The sequence below is a fragment of the Fulmarus glacialis genome, unplaced genomic scaffold (assembly GCF_000690835.1).
Source record: "Fulmarus glacialis isolate BGI_N327 unplaced genomic scaffold, ASM69083v1 scaffold7012, whole genome shotgun sequence".
In the NCBI taxonomy this organism is placed as follows: Eukaryota; Metazoa; Chordata; class Aves; order Procellariiformes; family Procellariidae; genus Fulmarus; species Fulmarus glacialis.
Window position 1 is genome coordinate 1 of NW_009198422.1, and position 20,037 is coordinate 20,037.

The 20,037-nt window shown below is 46.7% G+C and overlaps 1 protein-coding gene across 1 annotated transcript; it reads right to left on the reverse strand.

Moving 5' to 3' along the window:
- Window positions 1–1,509: 1,509 nt before the first annotated feature.
- ASAH2 (N-acylsphingosine amidohydrolase (non-lysosomal ceramidase) 2) lies at window positions 1,510–19,225 on the reverse strand (the record flags this gene model as incomplete). Its single annotated transcript, XM_009572894.1, has 20 exons — window positions 19,041–19,225; window positions 18,106–18,254; window positions 16,989–17,068; window positions 16,431–16,580; window positions 15,668–15,844; window positions 15,145–15,272; window positions 14,436–14,513; window positions 13,320–13,440; window positions 11,761–11,886; window positions 11,286–11,372; window positions 9,747–9,851; window positions 9,539–9,620; window positions 8,923–9,038; window positions 6,494–6,588; window positions 5,793–5,832; window positions 4,881–4,976; window positions 3,917–4,012; window positions 3,133–3,282; window positions 2,290–2,349; window positions 1,510–1,598 (listed from the first exon to the last, which is right to left on the reverse strand). Coding segments are annotated over exons 1-20 (2,210 nt in total), but the record flags the coding sequence as incomplete, so codon positions are not given.
- Between the last annotated feature and the right edge of the window lie 812 nt (window positions 19,226–20,037).

Below are 20,037 nucleotides of genomic sequence, written 5' to 3' on the forward strand. Positions count from 1 at the left end.
AACCTTAATGATTCTATGATTCTAAAAGGCCAAACAGCTCCTCTTCCTTAGCAGAAGTATTTGAGCATCGTTCAGAGATCCAAAGTCCGAACTTTCTCAGGAAGAAAAATAAGATATCTAGATCCCTGTATTTCCAGCATCATGGCAGCACATTCTTCACGTTTTGCACTTTCATATGTTTTTCACCTTCTCGAGTGACGTGTTATTAAGCATTTTCAGTGTTCCTGGCCAAGATTTTGGGAAATCTGTGGGGTTTTTGGAAGAGGAGGGAAGAAGGCAGGGCGACATATATGGGTGATAAAATGCCATTGTTTCCCTTACTCAAGTAGGGAACTTGACTGGAAAGGGTGACATCAATGAGAGTGACAAGGTAACATAGTGCAAGTGCTAAAGAGAGGGCAAGCAGTTAGAAATGCAGAGCTCCAAGTGCAGGTAGGAATACATCTCCCATGCTGGGACAGCCGGAGTTCTGGCTACCGGGTTAGGTTCAGGGAGCAGCTGGTTGCACTCGGGCAGAGAGAATTATGCCCTATCAAATGCTCGTCAGAAATCAGGAGGAAGACTTTCCTGATGAAGCCAAGCTGTCAGGAACATTGCCTCTCTGACCTCGGACGTTACGTATTTGCACTGGGAGGTTGCAAGATCAGAAGACCTCAAGACAGACATTTTCTGGGGTCTGGTTTCTCACAGATAGGTTGCAGAGGCAGGTGGGAAAATGTCTGGTTTTCTTCAAAGAGGGGAGTAACTTGAAATCGAATGGTTTGACAAAAGATACCTTTGGTATTCCTATTTCGTGTGCTGACTTCTGGTGTAGCTCTGAAAGGTGACACCAGCTTTGCTGCTTAGTGGATATTTTTCCTTAAGACTGACATCTCTAACCTTAACTTCCCTTTCTTACAAACTTGTTAAAAATTGTTGACTGTTTCTACTTTACGATGCACGGCAAAGCTGGCCAGTTTTTGCCTGTGAAAACCCTACTGCGGTGAACCTCTCATGTTTTCTATTTGATATCCTATTCATCAGCACAGTACGGCAGATGGATGGATGTAGGCTACGAACAAGTTGGACCACGAACCTTCTGTAATTCTTGCTCTTCCTTCTACCTTTCCCAATCTTATAAGCCTTCATTGCAGAAGCTAGACCCAAGGGGAAGACCAGTTGTTGTGGTCTTGACAGGTTAACCACACAAACACGGACCGATCTGCCCTCAGAGAGGATCATCGCAGGGACAAGACCAACCTACGGTTTGGAGCTCTGAAATGAAGCCCTTCAGGTTAAACTTGAATTACTCCGAGGAGTCTGCGGAACAGAGAAATCTGGTCAGGGCAACCACCTGTTGTGGTCTTGACAGGTTAACCACACAAACACGGACCGACCTGCCCTCAGAGAGCATCATGTGCAGGGACAAGACCAACCTACGGTTTGGAGCTCTGAAATGAAGCCCTTCAGGTTAAACTTGAATTACTCCGAGGAGTCTGCGGAACAGAGAAATCTGGTCAGGGCACCCACCTGGTGTCCCAGGAGGCATCGTTCTGTACCACGTGCCAGCTGTCCGAAGTGCTGGCATATCTCTCCACCGTCAGGAAGTTGTGTTCAGTCTGGAATAAAAATAACGGAGTTAGCCAGATGCTGAAGGGATGGGCACGTCCCTACTTTTCTTTAAACTGTGTCACTTTAAACTGGAGAAGGGACTATGCTTCTGTGTGCTTTACCGGCAAATGAGGTAATTACTAGCAAAAATGCTTACATTTCACTGCCAAAGCACAAATTTAAGCTAATAAAGAACTTGATCATTAAAAAGAGAATGGACAGGTGAGGTATTTGCTATCAATGTCTATGCAAGATGAGTGATGGGACAAATTAAGTACTTTTCTAATTTTCTTTGTTTTATTAAAATAATGCACGGGGCTGATAGGACGGAGACTAGAGACCATGCTTGCTACCACTGGATGGAACTGGATACCGACTGAGAATGAGTGTCTGGCCTAACCCACGACGTGGGTGCCTTCGACTTCAATCATATGAAGAGATCATGAATGGTCTGTATCTGACCAAATTAAGGACTTTGCCCCAAAAGCATTCTGGTGGTGTGAATTCCCAAAGCACAGGCTAAAGGGAGAAACTATCTTCTTCTGAACTCCCAGCAAACAAAGAAAACGCTGGAAGCACACGATCTTACTCCTTCTGAAACCTGACTGTCAAAGATTAAAATGCATCAGGCAGAGGCAGTAACTACATATTCACTAATCCCGAACATCCCCAATCCCAGCATCGTTGTCTCATATTTACCACATTCTCTGCGGAGTTCCTGGGGTTTGCGCCTATAAAAGTTACTTCAGCAACATCTCTCTGTGGGGGAAATCGAGATTTACGTTAAAGACTGAGCAGCATATTGCACATTAAGAACGTCCTTTGAAGATGCCATATGAGTTTTTTAGTGGTTTGGTTGGGTTTTTGTGGTTTTTTGTTTTTGTTTTAAATTATTTATAATTTCACTTGTTTCAACAGCAATGGGCAGTGAACTGGTATTCTGTGCCTTGCCATTCCACTTGTCCTGCTTGCTGGATAAACTCCACCATAGGACATAAGACTTCTGTGTAAAAGAGGGAGGGAAATAGGTGAGATTTTTAAGAATGCCTCCCTGCCTTCTTCCTACCTTACTGCTGGAGACAGCAATGAGATGAAAGTCCTTGCCCTGAACACCTTATCCAAATTTTGAGCATTGAAAACTGACCCTTTCTGACATTTTTATTTCATTTACATTCCATACCAGAGGCATCAAAGGTGACCTGATTTCTGCTTGTAAAGAAATCACTGTACAATATTTGCCTATTTAATCATCAACCGTTATTTTATGTTGAAGCGGAAGGGGAAATCTTCTTCATGTTGAATAAAGGGCTTTTATTTTCCCCTTCATTCACCCATTCTGATCACGTTCAGTACAATGGCATTGGCATGAAAACACTCTGTCTCTGTGTTTTCAACCACTATTTTTTGCCTACTAAGAGCAACGGGACCTTTTCGGTCTGAGAGCACCACGACCCTTTAGAAAACATAGACGTTTTCAGATGAGGGGTAAGAATTTAAAGACAATTTCCTAAACAGGTTTTAGCAAATCCTTGAAGCTCTCACCGCTCGATACTGTTGTCTCACGTCTTGTAGCACATCCCCAAATGTCTTATTCGCCGGCACGCGATCGGCCATGAGAGGAGGCACCAAGGTCACGTTACGTATATTGAAAACTGGGGGCTCGGGACCACGTGGCAAATCCTGAACTGCATTCTGGGAGAGGGAAGATGTGCTCATTATACATACATATAGACAACCAGTATCTCCCTGATGAATCATATTACTGCTGTGGCTCTTTATCCAAGTCCATTGCTTAGATAGATTTTAAGAACAAGGGTAATAAAGTGAGTGTAAAAACAAACATGAGAAACTTCATCTGTGCTCTGCATGCAGGAGCAATCCCCACAGGACACCCGCTGCCCTGTTGCTGAGGTCCCCCAAATCCACCCGGCCAGAAAATCCCATGACTTCAGGAGTCAGCGCCCGCCCACCACTCCTGCACGTTCACATCGTCCACAGATACAATGGTAACGAACATTGCCATGTGCAGCAGAAATGTAGAATTTTTTTTTTTGCTCTTGGTAGAAAAGCAGCAACTTCAGGCCATGCTGAAAGGTTGGAGGTACCTATTTCCTAAACCTTGAACAGAAAAACCCCCAGAATTTCTCAAGTGGTATGAAACCTCCATTACAGGAATTATTCTTGTACCACATCAGAATTTCTCAAAGTGGTTTCTTATGAGAAAAGAGAGGGTAGCAATCACGCAACCTCATGGAGGAACAAATATAGCCATTTACAGGTTCTAAATGTCTATAGCAGCATTTAGCATATAAAAAATTTTGATTACCTTAGCAATAGCCCTTGCAAGTCCTCTGTACAGTTGAATATAAGCAGAAAGGGTGTGCGGCCCATAAATAGTCGATGCAGCCTCATATCGTTGAACCTAGCAAAGGACAAATTTGGGAAAGGAGGGTTTGAATGACTCTTGAGCAGTTTATACAGCTCATCCTACTGCGCCAAGACAAGATCAGCACTATACCTGCGGGGGTTTATTTACTCCCTTATTGCTAGGGAGACAGCCCAAAAACTTGCCTAAGTATTTCTGCTGCAATTTCAGGTTATTCTTCATTCTCCAATCCATCGCAAACAGGGAGGACCGGTTGTCACTCCTCCAATTATCACAGCTCTTTTACTCTTTTAAAGGCTTATGATGTAGGTCACCTCCTCTCCAACTTTTTGGGTTGGACAACTCCAGTTCTTCCAACCTCCCCTCCCAGTTTAGGGTTTCTAAACCCAAGGAGTCCATCCAATGGTCCACATCTTCCTCAAAGCGCAGCATCTACCATGCCTTGTGGGGACCCTTAAAACTGGGTCTTGCAAGCTATCTTGCGGTCTTTCCCACAGCAACATGGCACTGCAATTCATGTTCACCTTACGACCCTACAGCTCCAAATCTTTCTTCTGGCAATTTTGCCACCTTATGAAGATAATTTCTAATTCATCGAAGTCATCAGGAGATAACTAAAACAGACCTGAACTCACAGGAGCTCCCTTCAGTACGTCTGACCGTTTCCACATTAAAGCACCCATACGTACTCTCTAGCTACGGTCAGGAAACCACATTGGCCCTTGGACCATGTCGTCTAGGCCAGAATCTAGGCCAGGTCTCATGATTTCTGCCACAGATTCTTCAGCTTTTCGCGGCAAAGGAAAAGTACTCTAAACGTACATAATTTCACATGAATTATCATCCCATATATCCAAAAGCTGAACTCTGTTAAACAAGTACAATCCGCAATTTTAACATTTACCTGGTATTCTTCATAGGTGGTAATGTAATGGGTGTAGACATTGCACAGACCTGCAATTACAACATCCATTTTTGGTGTACCATGAGAATCAAATTCCTAAGAAAGGAAATAAATCACTTATCTTGTAACAACTGTTTAATGCACAATTATATTATTGTTGTTGTTGTTATTGTTGTTGTTGTTATTGTTGTTGTTGTTATTTGCCAGGACAGAATACAAAGTTAGGGTAGGGAGGGGGCTGGATGTTCAGGAATGACACCCTACAAGTGTAAAGGAATGCCACCCTACAAGTGTAATTTGTCTTTAGTAACATCTCATATTCACTTCCCAAAGAAAAAGAGGAGAAATGACCTCATACTCCACTAAATACAATAAATTTAGGGGGTTTTTTGAAGCTGATGTCTGTATACTCCTAAAAAAATTGGTGATATAACTATGTGAGACAGGCTCAGCGAGTTGTGGAGACAGTGTCTGAGAATAAGATGGTATTCAGGCTGCAGCTGAGAATAGGATGTATCAATCAGGAAAATGGAAAAAATACATTTGCCATTTTTTTCCAATTGTTCTCAGTTGGAAAATCCTGGTAGGGATTAAGGAGCTAAACCCCTCCATCCCAGAGACAAAACTCCTGCTAGCATCAGTTATGCCTGGATCCCGGTTGAATTAGCTTGCGTTGGCTTAATGGATTGAAACTTGAGCGGTTTGCTTCTTTTGGGGAGGATATTAATTTCTCCTGCATGTCAGTAAGCACATGCAAAATATGTCTGAAGCAATTGTGAGATGGAAACACCTGTGAGACACGAGACCCATGACCCCAGCTGAGAGGAGACAAAGGAAAAAACCAGAAGGATCAAGAAACGTGAAGTTCCAGATGTGCTGCGCTCTGGAGCAACCTCTTCCTCAGCGACTTACTCTTTTAACAGCTTCCCGTAGCCTGCGTCCAGACATGGTCCTAGGGGCATTAAGGGAACAATGTCAGCCTCCAGAAATGCAGGGAGCTAAAGCAGGAATCGCTGGCTGGACACGCAACACACCACCAGAAACACACATAGCATTCGCAGCACTGCTCAGCATCGCTTAAGGCTTCTCTGCAATGAGCTCAACTAAAACACCTCAAAGCATTTCACATACATCATCACAGCCAGGGTGAGGCTGGAGGCACCCTAGGGTGGGGTGGGGTAGAAAAAAAAGGTGCTGGAAATAAATCATTATTCTATTCAGATTTTCACCGTTGTACCTTCAACAGTCAGTACAAATCATCATTACAATGTTTGTGGCATGGAAAAAAAAAATCAAAGTTAACAAGTTCCTTTCGTTACATTGAAACCGCATTTTGCAATGAATAGTTAAAATTATTTAGGAAGCTTGTTTTCATTCCCATGGCTAGCTTACAGAATGGAGAAGAAAATGGGAAACCCCAGGTAACCAGAGGAGACAGTATACAAGAAAGTACCTGCAGCAAACATATATGTGTAGTGCCCGCACAGCTATCGCATACTGGGGACAATTTTTAGCCTACACCCTCTTTCTACCTGCATGCAGAAGTATCACAGGTGGTTTGAATGAAACTCTGCCAGCTGCAATACATAGAACAAGACCGAAGAAATACCTACGTGAACTCTCCGGGAACAGCAACGATTGCCAGCGATCCGATGGCAGCGATCTGAATATCCACGATGTCAGGGTGCCATGGGTGAGGCCAAGTCATCTGAGGTGAAAAAAAAAATGGATATGACTGTTGTAGGATAGTAGCAAAAAAAGATAGCTGAAGTGTTTTCCTTCCTGCAATCATAAATCCGGCAAATGAATTTATTTTGTAGGCAGGCACATGAGAAAGTGTTTTACCTCCACATGTACAGCAAGTTGTCTGACCACAGCAGACAGATAAGAGACATGTAAATACTATGGGTAAGGCAAAAAAAAGCTGTTGGCAGAGGGGTAGCATAAAGCAAAGTGGGCAGATAAGGTCAGGGTAGCACCTAGAAACCCCTCACCTGCGTGGGAAAAGGATAGCGTTAGGATCAATAAGGTTGATGGTCTGACCAGGAGAGCAAAAGTGAACGAGCGAGATCAGAGAGCCCGACGGCGATGGGAAACGAGAGTTACCTCTCTGTGAGCTGAGCAAACGCACCGCCAGTTGTGATGTAGAGGGAAAGTTTCTCAGTCACCCAGAGGGTGATGCTCAGGGAACCCTTGCCCTAGCCCTGACTTCAAACCGCCCCTTAGCAGGGACCACACCGTACTCGGACTCAGCACCATTGCAGCAGCGAAAACACACACTACAGCAGCGTTTCATCTTAAAAAAAAAATAATAGCTAGATAAAAATGAGGAAGCCTGTTAAAAGGAAATTAAGAACAACAAGAATTCAAGGGTGGCATGGCTCCAGCAAGCGAAATGCAAAATCCCACTCCAGCAAGCCAAAAAGATTTTTGAGGAGCAATTTACTGGGGGCAAAACATGAATGACAAAACCTGGTGAAGCACATCAGAAGCAGGAAGCCTGCCACAGCATCCGTAAAAGGATGCTCAAAAGGTGATAAAATCGTAAGAATAAAGTGTAATTTACCCTCAATAGCCCATCCTGGACAGAGGAGGTGGGGTGGGAGGAGGCTCTGCGCTGGGACCTGGTTTTAGGGACATGGTTTAGTGGTCATGGTGGTGTTGGGTTGACGGTTGGACTTGATGATTCTAGAGGTCTTTTCCAACCTTAATGATTCTATGATTCGATGATTCTATGATTCTCTTTTTATGAGGGATGAGGTGAGGAGCTGATTGAACACAAAGCAACGCTAGGAAAGCTTTTGAAGAGACTGATGAAAGGAATAACAACGACTTGCCTCATCCAGATTGCAACCTCTAAGTGCTCTAAAGGACCTTGGACATGATCCTGCTCCACTACAGTGCATTTGCCTTAACTGCCAAGGGAACAGCAGATGGAAAACGGGGCATCAATTTTCTTTTAAAGTTCTAAGTAGGGTTTTGGGAAAGTTCAGTAAGAACAAACACCGAGTCCTGCCCAGGACAGAACAGCCCTGAGCATGGGATGGGCTGGGACCAACGGGGCAGCAGCTCTGCAAAGAAATAGCCCTTCCCTGTGTGAGTGGGACATCCCTGGGATGGGGGCCAAAGCAGTGGGGGTTCTCTATCCTTCTGACTGCCCCGACTCTTCTGGACATCGCCCTGAGCAACCTGCTGTAGCTGCTGTGTTGGTCCTGCTGGGAGCAGGGTTGTGCTGGAGAACCCCACCCCAGGGTACCTCCAGCCTGAGCCTGGTGTGATTCTACCTGTGGATGAGTAAGTCTGGCATCAATCGATGTTATAGCTCACAGACACTTGCATAAACATGACAGAAAAGCAGAGAAGTCAACAGGACGTTTCCAGAAGAAGTCAAAGCCTGGTAGAAGCCTTTGAAGACAACACTGAGAAGATGGGTAAGTTGATACAGTCCCCAGAGTTTCCAAAAGGCACCTTGATGAGTTACTTCATTTTGCATGGACCAGTCTGCCACATGGCAAAAAGAAAGGTCCTCTCGTAGATTAAAGTAGGAAACCAATGGTAGGACGGAAGAAAAATCCACCCAGAGCTGCTAGGATCTGAGCACCAGCAGAGTTTGTCCTGAAGCCAGAGACTGCCGGGAGGCAACACGGATCTCCATATGGCCTTGGCTTTCCCTGACCTCATGCATTTTCCCTGTGCATCCTGCTCAGGGCTGTTTCACAGGCAGAGAATTAGGCCAGCGTGGACCTTCAGTTGGGTTTTTTTGGCCCTGACGAGAGCAGTGGGTCTGGTCCCTCCTCCTGGGATATATGGAAAAGACGCTCTGCAAGAAGAAAACTTCCACCTCTCTCATTCTGATGCAAACTGATGACAACACTTATTCCTGCTTTCTTGTTTCATGCCTTCAAAAGCCCATGCAGCTCTCTCTCCCTCCTGGTTCTTCACCATATGGGCTGGCACAGACATCGTCTGTAGCGCCCCACCAAAACCTAGCCCAGATCAGCAATCTCTGCACTTCCCAGGGCACACGCCAGTATATCCTTACCTCCCCGGTGCTAAAGAGGATTGGCTTGGGTTTGTGGCAGGCCTTCGTTTCGTTGGATGGCTCTCCCAGCAGCTGGTCCCGGATTTCATCCCAAAATGGGTCCCCTTCTACTGAGCCTTGAGGGGGAAACGATTTTTTAAACGCTGTTCCTTCAGCTGCCCCAGCAGCTATTGGACAGAAAACTTGTTTATCACCCCCTTCCTGCTTATGTGGGATAGAATATTTCTCAGTGGATTCTGACTATCTCCCTTTTCTGGGGTAGTTTGAAAAGAGGAGCTTTAGCCCAGCTGAGCTCCATCTCGGCAGCCTTCAGGTAACGAGAACAAATGAGAAAGGTTGCCCCAAAGCCAGCTCTTTCTTCTCCCCGCTCCCCATCCAGCGCTCTCCTTCCTTCAGAGCATGGTCACGTCCTTCTCCAGAAGCTTTCTGACGAACACCAACAGACTTGCAAGAGGGCTGTAAGATCACACCTTCCTAAAAAACATCCCTGTGGAGACTGTGGTTCAAGCAGCTGCTGATGTTCTTAAGTGACTCTGGGGGGTTGAACCTATTTGGGGGATGCCCCATGTCCTCCCCGTTTGTACGAAGCCACATTGCCATCTGCTCCTTAAGTTACCTTGTGTGAAGTTGAAAGCCCCCACTCCATCAATAGTCCCCGCGGCAAAGCTGTGTCCTAAGGCTGGTTTACATGTTTTAACCTTAATCAGAAGGGGAAAAAAAATGAAAAAGAGATATTTTAAAACCAGTTCCCCTCGCCGTGCCAAGTCCTGCTGTGAGAATATAACATTTCCTCCTTCCTTATACCCGGGAGCTCCCACTCTTACCGTGTGCGTGGCATTGAGCTCCACCGAGACATCACTCATGTTCACCCACTGGTGAGCTGAGCTGAGGGGTCCTGTGACCTCCTGGGAAGCTTTTTCATACAGCTCCTAAGGGACACACAAGGTGGGAAACCTTGAGGCAGAAGAAATCAGGAACCCAGCTCTTCTGAGATTCAGCTATACGAATTATTTCTTCATTCTGTTGACACCTTCCAGTGGCCTCTTCCAAGTGTTAAAGCAAGAGTGGATTTCCCAAGCTCCTTTGTTTCTATCACCCCGCCTCTGCATCCTGCGCGCCCCGAGTCCTGCAAGCTCTCCCTGCCTCAAGTAACATAGGCAGGACACTCCAGGGTCAGCCGTTTCGTGCGTGCCTTTCTTTTTACAGCAGAAACAGGCGCCTGTTCCACAAGGATGGCAACTTCTTGATCCTAGTTGCAGCCTTTTGGCATTTCTCACATCTTAGACCAACCAGAAGAAATGTTTTCTATGAGAAAGAGCCGTTCATTGCTTCAAAATGCACGCCACGCATTTACTGTACAGCTGACAGCTAAGCCATTCAGCTCTTCAGTGCATGGTTTTCTGGCACATACGCCTCAAGGGGGTACATAGGCAGTGTTGGCAGTAGTTACACAGGTTTGGTAATATTCCTATAACTGCAGGAAGGAACAGAGGACACAGCCTTTGAAGGCCAAGAGTCTGCAGTGTTAAAAACGACAGCAATGGTTTTCCCTCGCCATTTGATACACACGCCGGGCCACTCTGACTGGGACAATCTTTCACTTGCAAGTCACGATCAGCCTGGAGTGACTTCAGGACAAGCGTCTGAAATGGCGATTAAAAGGAAACCGCCACCATCAAGCCTTCTGCTCTTACTCCTCTGCTGGACCTGTTCCGATTCCTACAAGCTGCTGTCCCTGCAACGGTGCCAAAAAATATCCTCTCACTGACCACCCTCACATTACACGAAGCCGCAGAAGGGGAACCGGTGAATTCAGGTGACTTTTGACCCCAAGGACACAGGTGACATAAGGGAGCCCATAGGGTGGAGGACACTAGTCAAGCAGGGCAAGATGGGTATCTTCCGTGGATGTTTAAGCTGGCACATTTTAACTCACATTTGTGTTAGTTTGGGAGTGTGACGCCAAAGTTGGCCAACAAGTGGTATGTGGTGGTGTCTCTGAGCTCTTCTAGGAGTCTTCAACACCAGCGACTTCTCCCATCCTGGCACTTCTGAGATGTGTGCATGGGAGGGAGGGGGAGGTCATAAGGGGCAACGTCCACATTATATACCGATGAGGAATACTGAGATTAAAAGCCCGAACCAACATTTTCAAATTGCAACACCTACAAAGGTGTACCTAAATAAAAGTGTGTGCTTTCTGAATAATCAGGAAACTTCTCCTTAAGCATATAAATACGGACTTCAGAGTAATTTAAATCTACAAACATTCACAAAAACAGGTGCAAGAAAGTTGCTTAAATGAACATGCATTCCTGTAATAACAGCATTCACGCACACTCGTAAAGCAAAATATCACCTACCCTTGCTTTGAAGTAGATATTTTGTCCTATAATTCTTGTGCTGTCAAACATGTCATTACCGGGACCCATGGCCATGCACATCGTCGCCTGTTAAGACATTTGTTTAAACGCTAGTGATCAGTTAATATGGAGAACACGTGGCACTGCAAAGTGGATGAGTTCACGAGTGATTGTCATACTGTGGGAACTAATTGCTTCTTGCTAGCAATCTCAGATTTGGGTACTGGCTTACTACACTAACGATTGCAGCAAGACAAATTTAAGTTTGGGCTGAATGACCAGAAAACAGGGTGTATGAGGACAAGACACAGTAAGTTCCTGGAAGAGGTATCCAGAATAGTCCAAAAAGAGGTGATTTTTTTTTTTTAATGTCTTCTTCATGCACGATGGTCCACCGCGTGGCTCTGTATTTGCTGCTCCACCCCGAGTTTTCTCCTTATCAGAAGTTAATGTAGATCAGGTAGGACATACTTACCCCCCCCACGGGGCAGGTGCTCTGCGGGTTGTTGCACGACTCCCCCGTGTTTACGCAGAACGGGCCTCTGGTGTTGGGCGACACATCTCCCAAGTTGGAGGATGCAAAGGCGGCAACAAAAGAGCCCTGCCAAAACCAGACGTGGTCAGATGGATGTTAGTGCCTTGCAGTGATTGCAGACACCACCCGCAGCTTTCCCCGCAGGCAGGGCTGGCATTACAGCCAGTTGATGAGCGCGTGATGCTGGTAAACATTTCTGAAGTGACTGGGGGGACTGGAATGGGGGTTAGGGACAAGAAGAGCAAGGGAGAATAGGACGCACAGGATGCCACTGCCGTTTCAGGGGGAGCTTCGCACCGCCTTGGTACCCAGGCAGCTCTTCTTCATCTACCTCTTCCATCTCAGCAGCAGCTCTTCCCCCCACGTCCCCAGTTTCTCGTGTTACTGATCAGATGTTAACGAATCATTGTAGCACCTTGCACAGGAGGTTTTTTTCTGCCAGGCTTTCACCGTGACTGATTTACAGGGTGAGAGCTATTGGGTCTGACTGAAGGAGTTAACATCAAGCAGGACTCATTAGAAGCAAGGCTGGTTACACACTCAGTGTCTCACAGATACTCTCATTTTTTTTCCCCTCTTTTAGAGATGGGATGTGTCAACACCAGATATTTTGATATATTACCAGCTCTTAAGCCATTTTCTTGTAAGACTGCTAGAAACAATGTGCCCAGCAGACCATACAGCTAAATATTGAATCCTGCAAACAATCCTTAGCTTTGCATACATGTCAGCTTGCACTGCCTTGCACCCGTAACTATGCACTAGAGTCGAGTCTTGTTAAAAGCTTTTAGATAATCCACTATAAAAAGAAATATTTGCAAGCAGGAATTAGGTAGGCTTCCTTTAGTTTCCATCTTTGGTGTGAACTGCACGTGTTCCTCTGCCCAGGGTATTAAAATAGGAATTGGGCAACTGTTTCAGGGTACATGCTGGAGATACACACAGGACACCCTCTTCATCCACTCATGACTCAAAGCGTCTGTGAGATGGGTTCATGTCCATATTTACATTTCGGGGGAAATAATGCTTTTTAAAGGAGCCGTGTTCGCACTCTGAGGATGGCAAATCTTCTGGATAAATGAAAATCAGAAGGCAGAACTGGCTGGAAGCCATAAGAAAGAAGTGGGGCTGACCACAGAGTTGATGCCACACCATAGATGTGATACATTGATCCCTTTGGATCAAGTATCCCACACACGTCTTTCTAGTATTGCCAATAGTCAAATCAAAATAAATTTCGTTTCTTCCTAAAGTCTAAATAAATGCCGCTGATTACTAGTTTAGAAAGTCAAGAGTAAACCTTGCAATTTCTCTTCTCTAGAGGAAGAAAGTAAATAAATCTAAGCGTTCATCTTTGTCCTCCTTTTTCTGTGTTTACCCTGCTGTCCTGTTTCACTCTTTGAAAGAACCTGCTTCAGCCCATAGAAAGCACCAGCCATCCCCTTCCTGTTGCAGCACTTTTCTCCCCATTATTTTCAGTAGTCTGAAAACATTCCCACCTCCCCGGGAAGCATCCCCTTGTTCTTCTCCTGCTCAAACAAGTAAGACGCATAGCCCATGTTGTCGCTGTTCACGAGATGGTTGGTGTTGTTCATGCTGACCGGGTGCACGGCAAACCAGCTGAAGAGGAGCCAGAAGACACACATAGGAAATGCATTGTTCAATCTATATATTGGCAAATGACTTGTTCAATCTATATATTTGCAATTATGGGAGTTTTCTCTGGGAGAATACAAACGCAGACTGTTGGTACCTAGGGATGGATTAACAAGGGCAGAGTTATTCCCATCCTCTCCCTTCCTGACCAGGAGGGATCATGGCTATGATGGTCCAGATCTTGAGGCCACAAGAATTTGGCACCGTAATTATCAGGGCCACCAAGAGCTATTTCAGCCGACTCTTTTCTGAGGCCAGAGAATTATATTTTGGAGGGATTTTTATTTTCTTGCTTCAACGAAACAAGGAGGAGTCAACAATATAAAAAAGAAAAAAAAGGAACACTTTCATTCTTACAAAAAAGAAAACCTTCCTCTTCCTCTTAATGCAGTCAGACTCTCGCTTGTGACTTCTAAACAAGGAAAACGCGATTGTGGCTTTGTTACTGCACGTAACTTCATTTGCCTGGCCTTGAGCTCTGAACTTCGCGTGGCTGAACGTTGATAGGACGGGCGTCATAAATGCTGCCTGCAGGAATGGCGTGCTTCCCACGAAACGTGGGGTCTTAAAGAAAATAACCAAGAGAAGAAGAGCCCAAAGGGTCCTGGAGATGCTGGGGTTGGGATCTGCTTGGAGGGGCATTTTTATCCTACAAGGGAAGACCAGCTACGGTCGTCTTCCCCAGACGCCTTTAGGTCGTGCCAGGAGATGTGCCCAGCTGCAGGTGGGCCAGGTGCTGCTCTATCTCCCGGAGCAGATGAGGGAGGCTGACCTGGTTTATGTGCTCATGGACTCTCATTTCCTCTTCCCTCCGAGACCCCCTGGTGACTAGCTGGGAGCCGTGCTCCACGGGCAAGGGTCAGTGCCGGGAAGGAGAGCTTGTGCAGAAAGACTGAACTGCTACAGAACTGTGGTTTATGAGGATTTGGAGAAAAACATCTTACTTCGGTGGTCAGTACCTGATAAGGCCTAGCTCGTGTCCATCCCCATCTACCATCTTCAGCATCACCATTTCTTTATCTGTGTTGGATGAATACCTGGATGAAAACGAAGTGGGGAAATACCATTAGCGCCAGAGCCATGGTCACGCTCTGCGTTGCTCAGACACGTTAAATCTCCAGAAGGTTGAGCAAGGAGATGAAGAGGTTATTACAGATATTACCAAAGCACAGTGAGACCTTAGAGGAGCATCTGAAAATAGCTGTGAAGCTAAGGGAAGAGTTAGGGTTGTTGCTGACCTCAGGTGCTGTTTCTCCAGGGGATGGAGAGAGGAGCTTTCTCCAAATACAAATTCATGCACCAAGGATGGCACTTTAATGCCATCTGACTCAAATGCTAATGTCTATTAAAGACTTTTTTTTTTCTTGTTTTTTCTTTTTTTTTTTTTTTTTTTTAAACAAAGCACCTGGTCACATCCTTGACCAACGCCTCACATGCTTGGAGGTGGCAACCACAACTTTCAAGCCCACTCTTGCAACTAATTTTTAGGGGATGCACACACCCAAGCGCCCAGGATGGCAACAGTGTCATTCTGCCATGGTCTTGGCTCCACATTTTCAACCATCCCACGAATGACCAGAAACACCAGCTGCAAGATGGCTGGGTCATGGTCCCAACCGAAGGGTCCTCTTCAGGGCTTGGTTCCTCTCCCACTTGAGGAGCTTTTACCTGCTTCGTTCGGATGCTGGATTCTTAAGATAGGAGAAAGGGCTTCGGTTGATCTGGCTGTTTTCTACAGTGCCTCTGTTTATAAAAAGCTTTCCTCTCTTCACATTCTGATGCGCTATATCAATGCTCTGAAAAGCAGGAAGGCAGGGAATATTAGTCCACGCATGTAAGGCATACGTGAGATTATCTGGAAAACCTGTCTCTTTCCCCCCCTGCCTGTCCCCAACCCTTTCTTGGGAATTTTTTTTTTCCTTAAGTAGTCTAAAATGCTAGAAAATTATGATAATATTTTGAAACCACCCACAACTGTCTCTTTCTAAAGAAAGACTTCAAGGTTCCTGTTTTTTGATCTGATTTCCCTGGTAAGCATAAACCCACCTCCAAGTGTGTTTTAAGACTGCTACCGTTGCACGGAGGTGCTACCACGAACATCACAGCAAGAGCTCCATTAGTCACAAACGTATCTCCCCTCACCTTTTCTGTGTTTATGGGCTCTCATGTCAACAGCCTGGACAACACCGACCTTTACGATGCCATTCACGATAGCGTTGAGGGATGGTCTGATCAGCCCTTTGCTAGTGACCCAGAAGAGGGTGTACTGGAAGTAGCCGCCAGGCCCCGAGTGCGTGTGGGTGCCACTGAGGATGACGTTGTCCTGTTGGTACAGTTCGCCGTACTTGCTCTTCAGTTTCTTGAGCACCTAAGAGGAAGGAAGTGGTCTTAAAAAGTGGCCTTTTTCACGCCCAAAGGCTACAGAGATTTGTATCGGCCCTTGCAAAAAACCCAACCATTCATATTCCTCCTCGCTCTTCTCTTTCTGCCTGATACTCCCATACTGGTGTCACAACAAGTAGGTTATAGCTGTTGACTTAGCAAGAGCCTTAAAATAATAAAATCTGGTAAGTGAAGACCTCTATGGCCAACTTGCAACGAAGCCCAGATCAGCCAAGGAGTCCCCAGTTCTCCGCCATCTCCCTCCCTCCTCTGTGGTGCTGGAGACCCAGCATTACACAGGCACCATGATAATGTATTCGTGATGCGAATGTATTTGTGATATTTTTTTCTCCTAAGAAAAGCATGGTCAAAGTCCAGCCTCATTTGCTGAGGAATCAAAAGCTCTTCTTCAGCAGAGACACGACGTCTCTCCAAGATCGTGCTGCAAGGAGATCCCAAAGCAAACGGCCGATGTGCTGCCGTGCTCGATATTATTTAGCAATGACTACAACCTCAATGCTAATACCAGCAACAACCCAAACTGTGCCAATCATTCATTTCCAGCCACGTACCTCCAGCCTCAGTCTCTGAGACACCATTCCTATGTCGGCGCTGACAAAAACTACTCGCCTGGAGTCATCAAGGTCTGCCACGATGAAGGCTCGGCTGTAGAGGCGCATGAGAAGCCCACCGCCCACCTGGTCTGGGTTGGCATAACCCATCTGGAAGGGAAGAGCTCCATCAAGCCCACACAACCAAAATATTGAGCGATGTATTCGTTTGCATGTATTTTTCTAAGTAGATTTGCCAGAGGGTCAGAGGACTCATTCAACATATGAACACTCAGAGCTGCAACTATCTTGCCTTGTGATTGCAAGAATCATTGAATCACAGAATGTTTTAGGTTGGAAGGGACCTTAAACGTCATGTAGTTCCAACCCCCCTGCCATGGGCAGGGATACCTTCCACTAGATCAGGTTGCTCAAAGCCTCAAAGAAATTTCACCTACAGTTTGAAGATGACAACCATTTGGTAAGGCAGAACCTCTAAACCAGAAGTCCTGCAAAAAATACTCAGGGATGGCGAAAACCAGTATTTCACCAACCCCGTGTTCAATTCCCCCAACTTACCAGAGGAATTTCTGCCACAGGTCCTGTGCAGTCAGCTCGACCTACACCCAGTAAGTAGTTTGGCGTTATTTTGCTGGAATCTATAACAAGAATAAATAGATTAGTGGACACGTGAGCAAGCAGAATCAGGGACAGAAGAGGCAACCTAGCCTTTTTAAAGAGATTGCACGCCCGAAGCCTGCTCGACATCCCCAGAGGACTCAACAGGCCCGTGGACAAGGGGATCCAGCTGATACTGTCTGCTTGGGTTTCCAGTGGGCTTTAATGCGGTCCAAGTGTGCTGAGGCTGTTAAGACCTGGGGGGGTAAATGCCTGTTAAGGCATTTGGGGTGGTAAAGGGTGGGCCAGGCATGAAGAACTGCAGAGGGAGCTCACAAGACGGGGTCACTGGACTGTGTAAAATGTGTCGTGATTCACAGCGAGGGGGAAACAAGCCTGGCTTTGCCAATTAAGCTCTCCAAGCCCACTACTGCCATGCAGGAAACAGATCCAAGGGTGTAAAAGCTGTTTTCACACAAAAAATTCAGCTCAGCAGCAGTGAGAAAAAAGGGATGGCATTTCAGGAGCTAGCAGGAAAGGACTAGAGAAGAAAGAGGGGCACATCCATATGTTGCCCTGGTGCCTCCAACACATCCCGTGTCCAGCGCTGGTGCCCTGGTCTCAAAAAAGTCACAGCAGAAGCAGCAGAGGGTCAAAGAAGGGAAAAGCAGCTCTGGGCAATGACCTCCAGGCAAGTGGTTAGGAAAAGGACTGCCGAAGGAGATCGTCTCATCCCAGCCATCATGAAGGTGCAGAAGTCCTTCTACAGGATGGACAAAGCGCCTGGACAAACTCATGGACGAAAAGCCATTGAGGGTTATTAAATTTAAAGGAAAAAAAAAAAAAAAAAAAAAAATTATCTGTGTCTCAGGAAATCCCAGAGCCACAAGTCACTGGGGGCGGAAATAACACTGTGGGAAAATATTAAATATTTCTGTGTGCTTGGTCTGTTCTCACAGTCTTCCCCAGGCAGCTGCTGCTGCTCGAGGCAGGGCATCGGGATAAAGGGACGCTCGGTCTTCCCAGTCTGGCCTTTCCTAGGCTGTCACTTAGAAGAGAGGAGAAGTGAAACACTCACACTGGCCACAGAGTGACCACAGGGCATTCCTCTCGTTTAAAATGGCACGAGGGAACAGGCTACCCGTTAAAACTACCGTTCCTCCACCTCCTCCTCCAAGAGCTATGACACAGAGAGGAATCGCCGGTGCAAAACTCTTGGGTGTTACACTGTAAAAAACAGGAAGAAAGTGTGAACTACATCCAGTTCGAGATCAAAATCTAGAAATTGGAAAGTCCCGTTGCTGACATGTCGGGTGATGCCCCGTCCAGGGCAGGGGAGACCCGAAGCTCTAGGAAAGGGCTCCTGTCACATGGAAACACCTAAAACTTCAAAATGTTTTCTTTCCCTGTGAGATTTTATCTCTCCAGAGGACAAGCATGGGGTGCATTAGAAGTTAATTGAGAGTTAACTTTCAGCAGCTCCTGACACCCACCTGCCCTATGCCTGGTGATGGGGCTGGAGGTGCAAATGGGCTGTGATGGTAGAGGTGGTGGATGCCCCATCCCTGAAAACATTCAAGGTCAGGTTGGACAGGGCTCTAAGCAACCTGATCTAGTTGAAGATGTCCCTGCCCACGGCAGGGGGGTTGGACTAGATGACCTTTAAAGGTCCCTCCCAACCCAAACCATTCTGTGATTCTATGGGACTGCAACAGCTGTGAAGCCCCTTGGTGCGGTGCCGGGAGCGAGGGGCTCTCGGGACCCCCTCTACCAGGTGGAGAGAGGGAAGGGAGGTTGCCTGGATCCCTGCAGCCAGCCTCACCCACCAGCCCCAAGGCTGTGCATCCATGCCCCGAGAGATGCTCACGTGGGGTTTGACCACCATTCTCCTGCCGCAGCGGCCGGCAACAGCACCGCGCCGTGGCTGTGCGAGAGAACCACGCGCAGAGAAGATTATGAAGACTCAGCAGTGGCCCAGTGACCCTCTACCTGTACCCCTTTAATTTAAATTACTGCACCGGACACACACTCGAGCAGGGCGCGATGGCGGGACTGAAATAGCTTAACTTGCCGTTGCTCTCTTTGGCGAGGAAGTGGAGGAGGAGGAGCACCACGGTCACCGCTATCATCAACACCAGGCAGACGATGAGGATCACCTCCAGGCGGGAGAAGGAGCACTTGGACCTCCTCCCACACATGGTGGGAGCACTGTGAAAGCAGAAAGGAGCCCGTGGGGAAGGCAGACGGGACAGCCCCCACGTCGGGCACGTCCCGCCCAGAGCAGCACGTCGCACCCTCAAAGAGCTGGTGATGGTTTGTGTCCCCCGGCCCAGCGTCAGAGCAGGCAACAGCAGCGATAAGGATGGAGAACGGAGATTTGTTTTTCAATCTGCTTAAGACAGCAAGAATATATCTCCTGCGAGCAGCTATCACTCCCCGTCACGAGGCCCGGTAGGACGGGGTGAGCGGCTGAATTACCGATCCCGCATTTCCCGGGACACTTCGCTCGCTCTTTTGAAGAAATCTTTTAAGTAAACCCCACAATCTTCCACCAGATCCTACGCTCGCTGAGCGGCCGAGGGAGATGCTGCAGGCTGAAGCCTCGCAGATTTTCTGCTGCTTGCATGCTCAGAGCACGTCAGAAAACAATATTGTCACGATAATAAAGGTCAATTTAGGAAACTCCGTGCGAGAAAAGCACACCCCATCGCAAGTCCAAGTGCAGTTCTCTCCGGGCTGGAAAAAGTAGTGGTTGTGACAGCTTTCCAAGCTAAGACCCTGTGTATAGGCGCCGGCTTTCTTTATCATTCACAGAGCTCTTTGTGTTTGCTTTTTGTATATTGTTCTTCCTCCTTGGACAGAGGTTTGTTTTGGGTTAAAGATTAACAAGAAAAATCATGCGAAATACGGCTATGGGAAAATATGCTATTTTCCCATCTGATAAAAGCTCTGGTGGCCTCTGATTTGTCCTGGCACCTGAGATTCGCGTCGAGGGTTTAGGTCTCGCCCG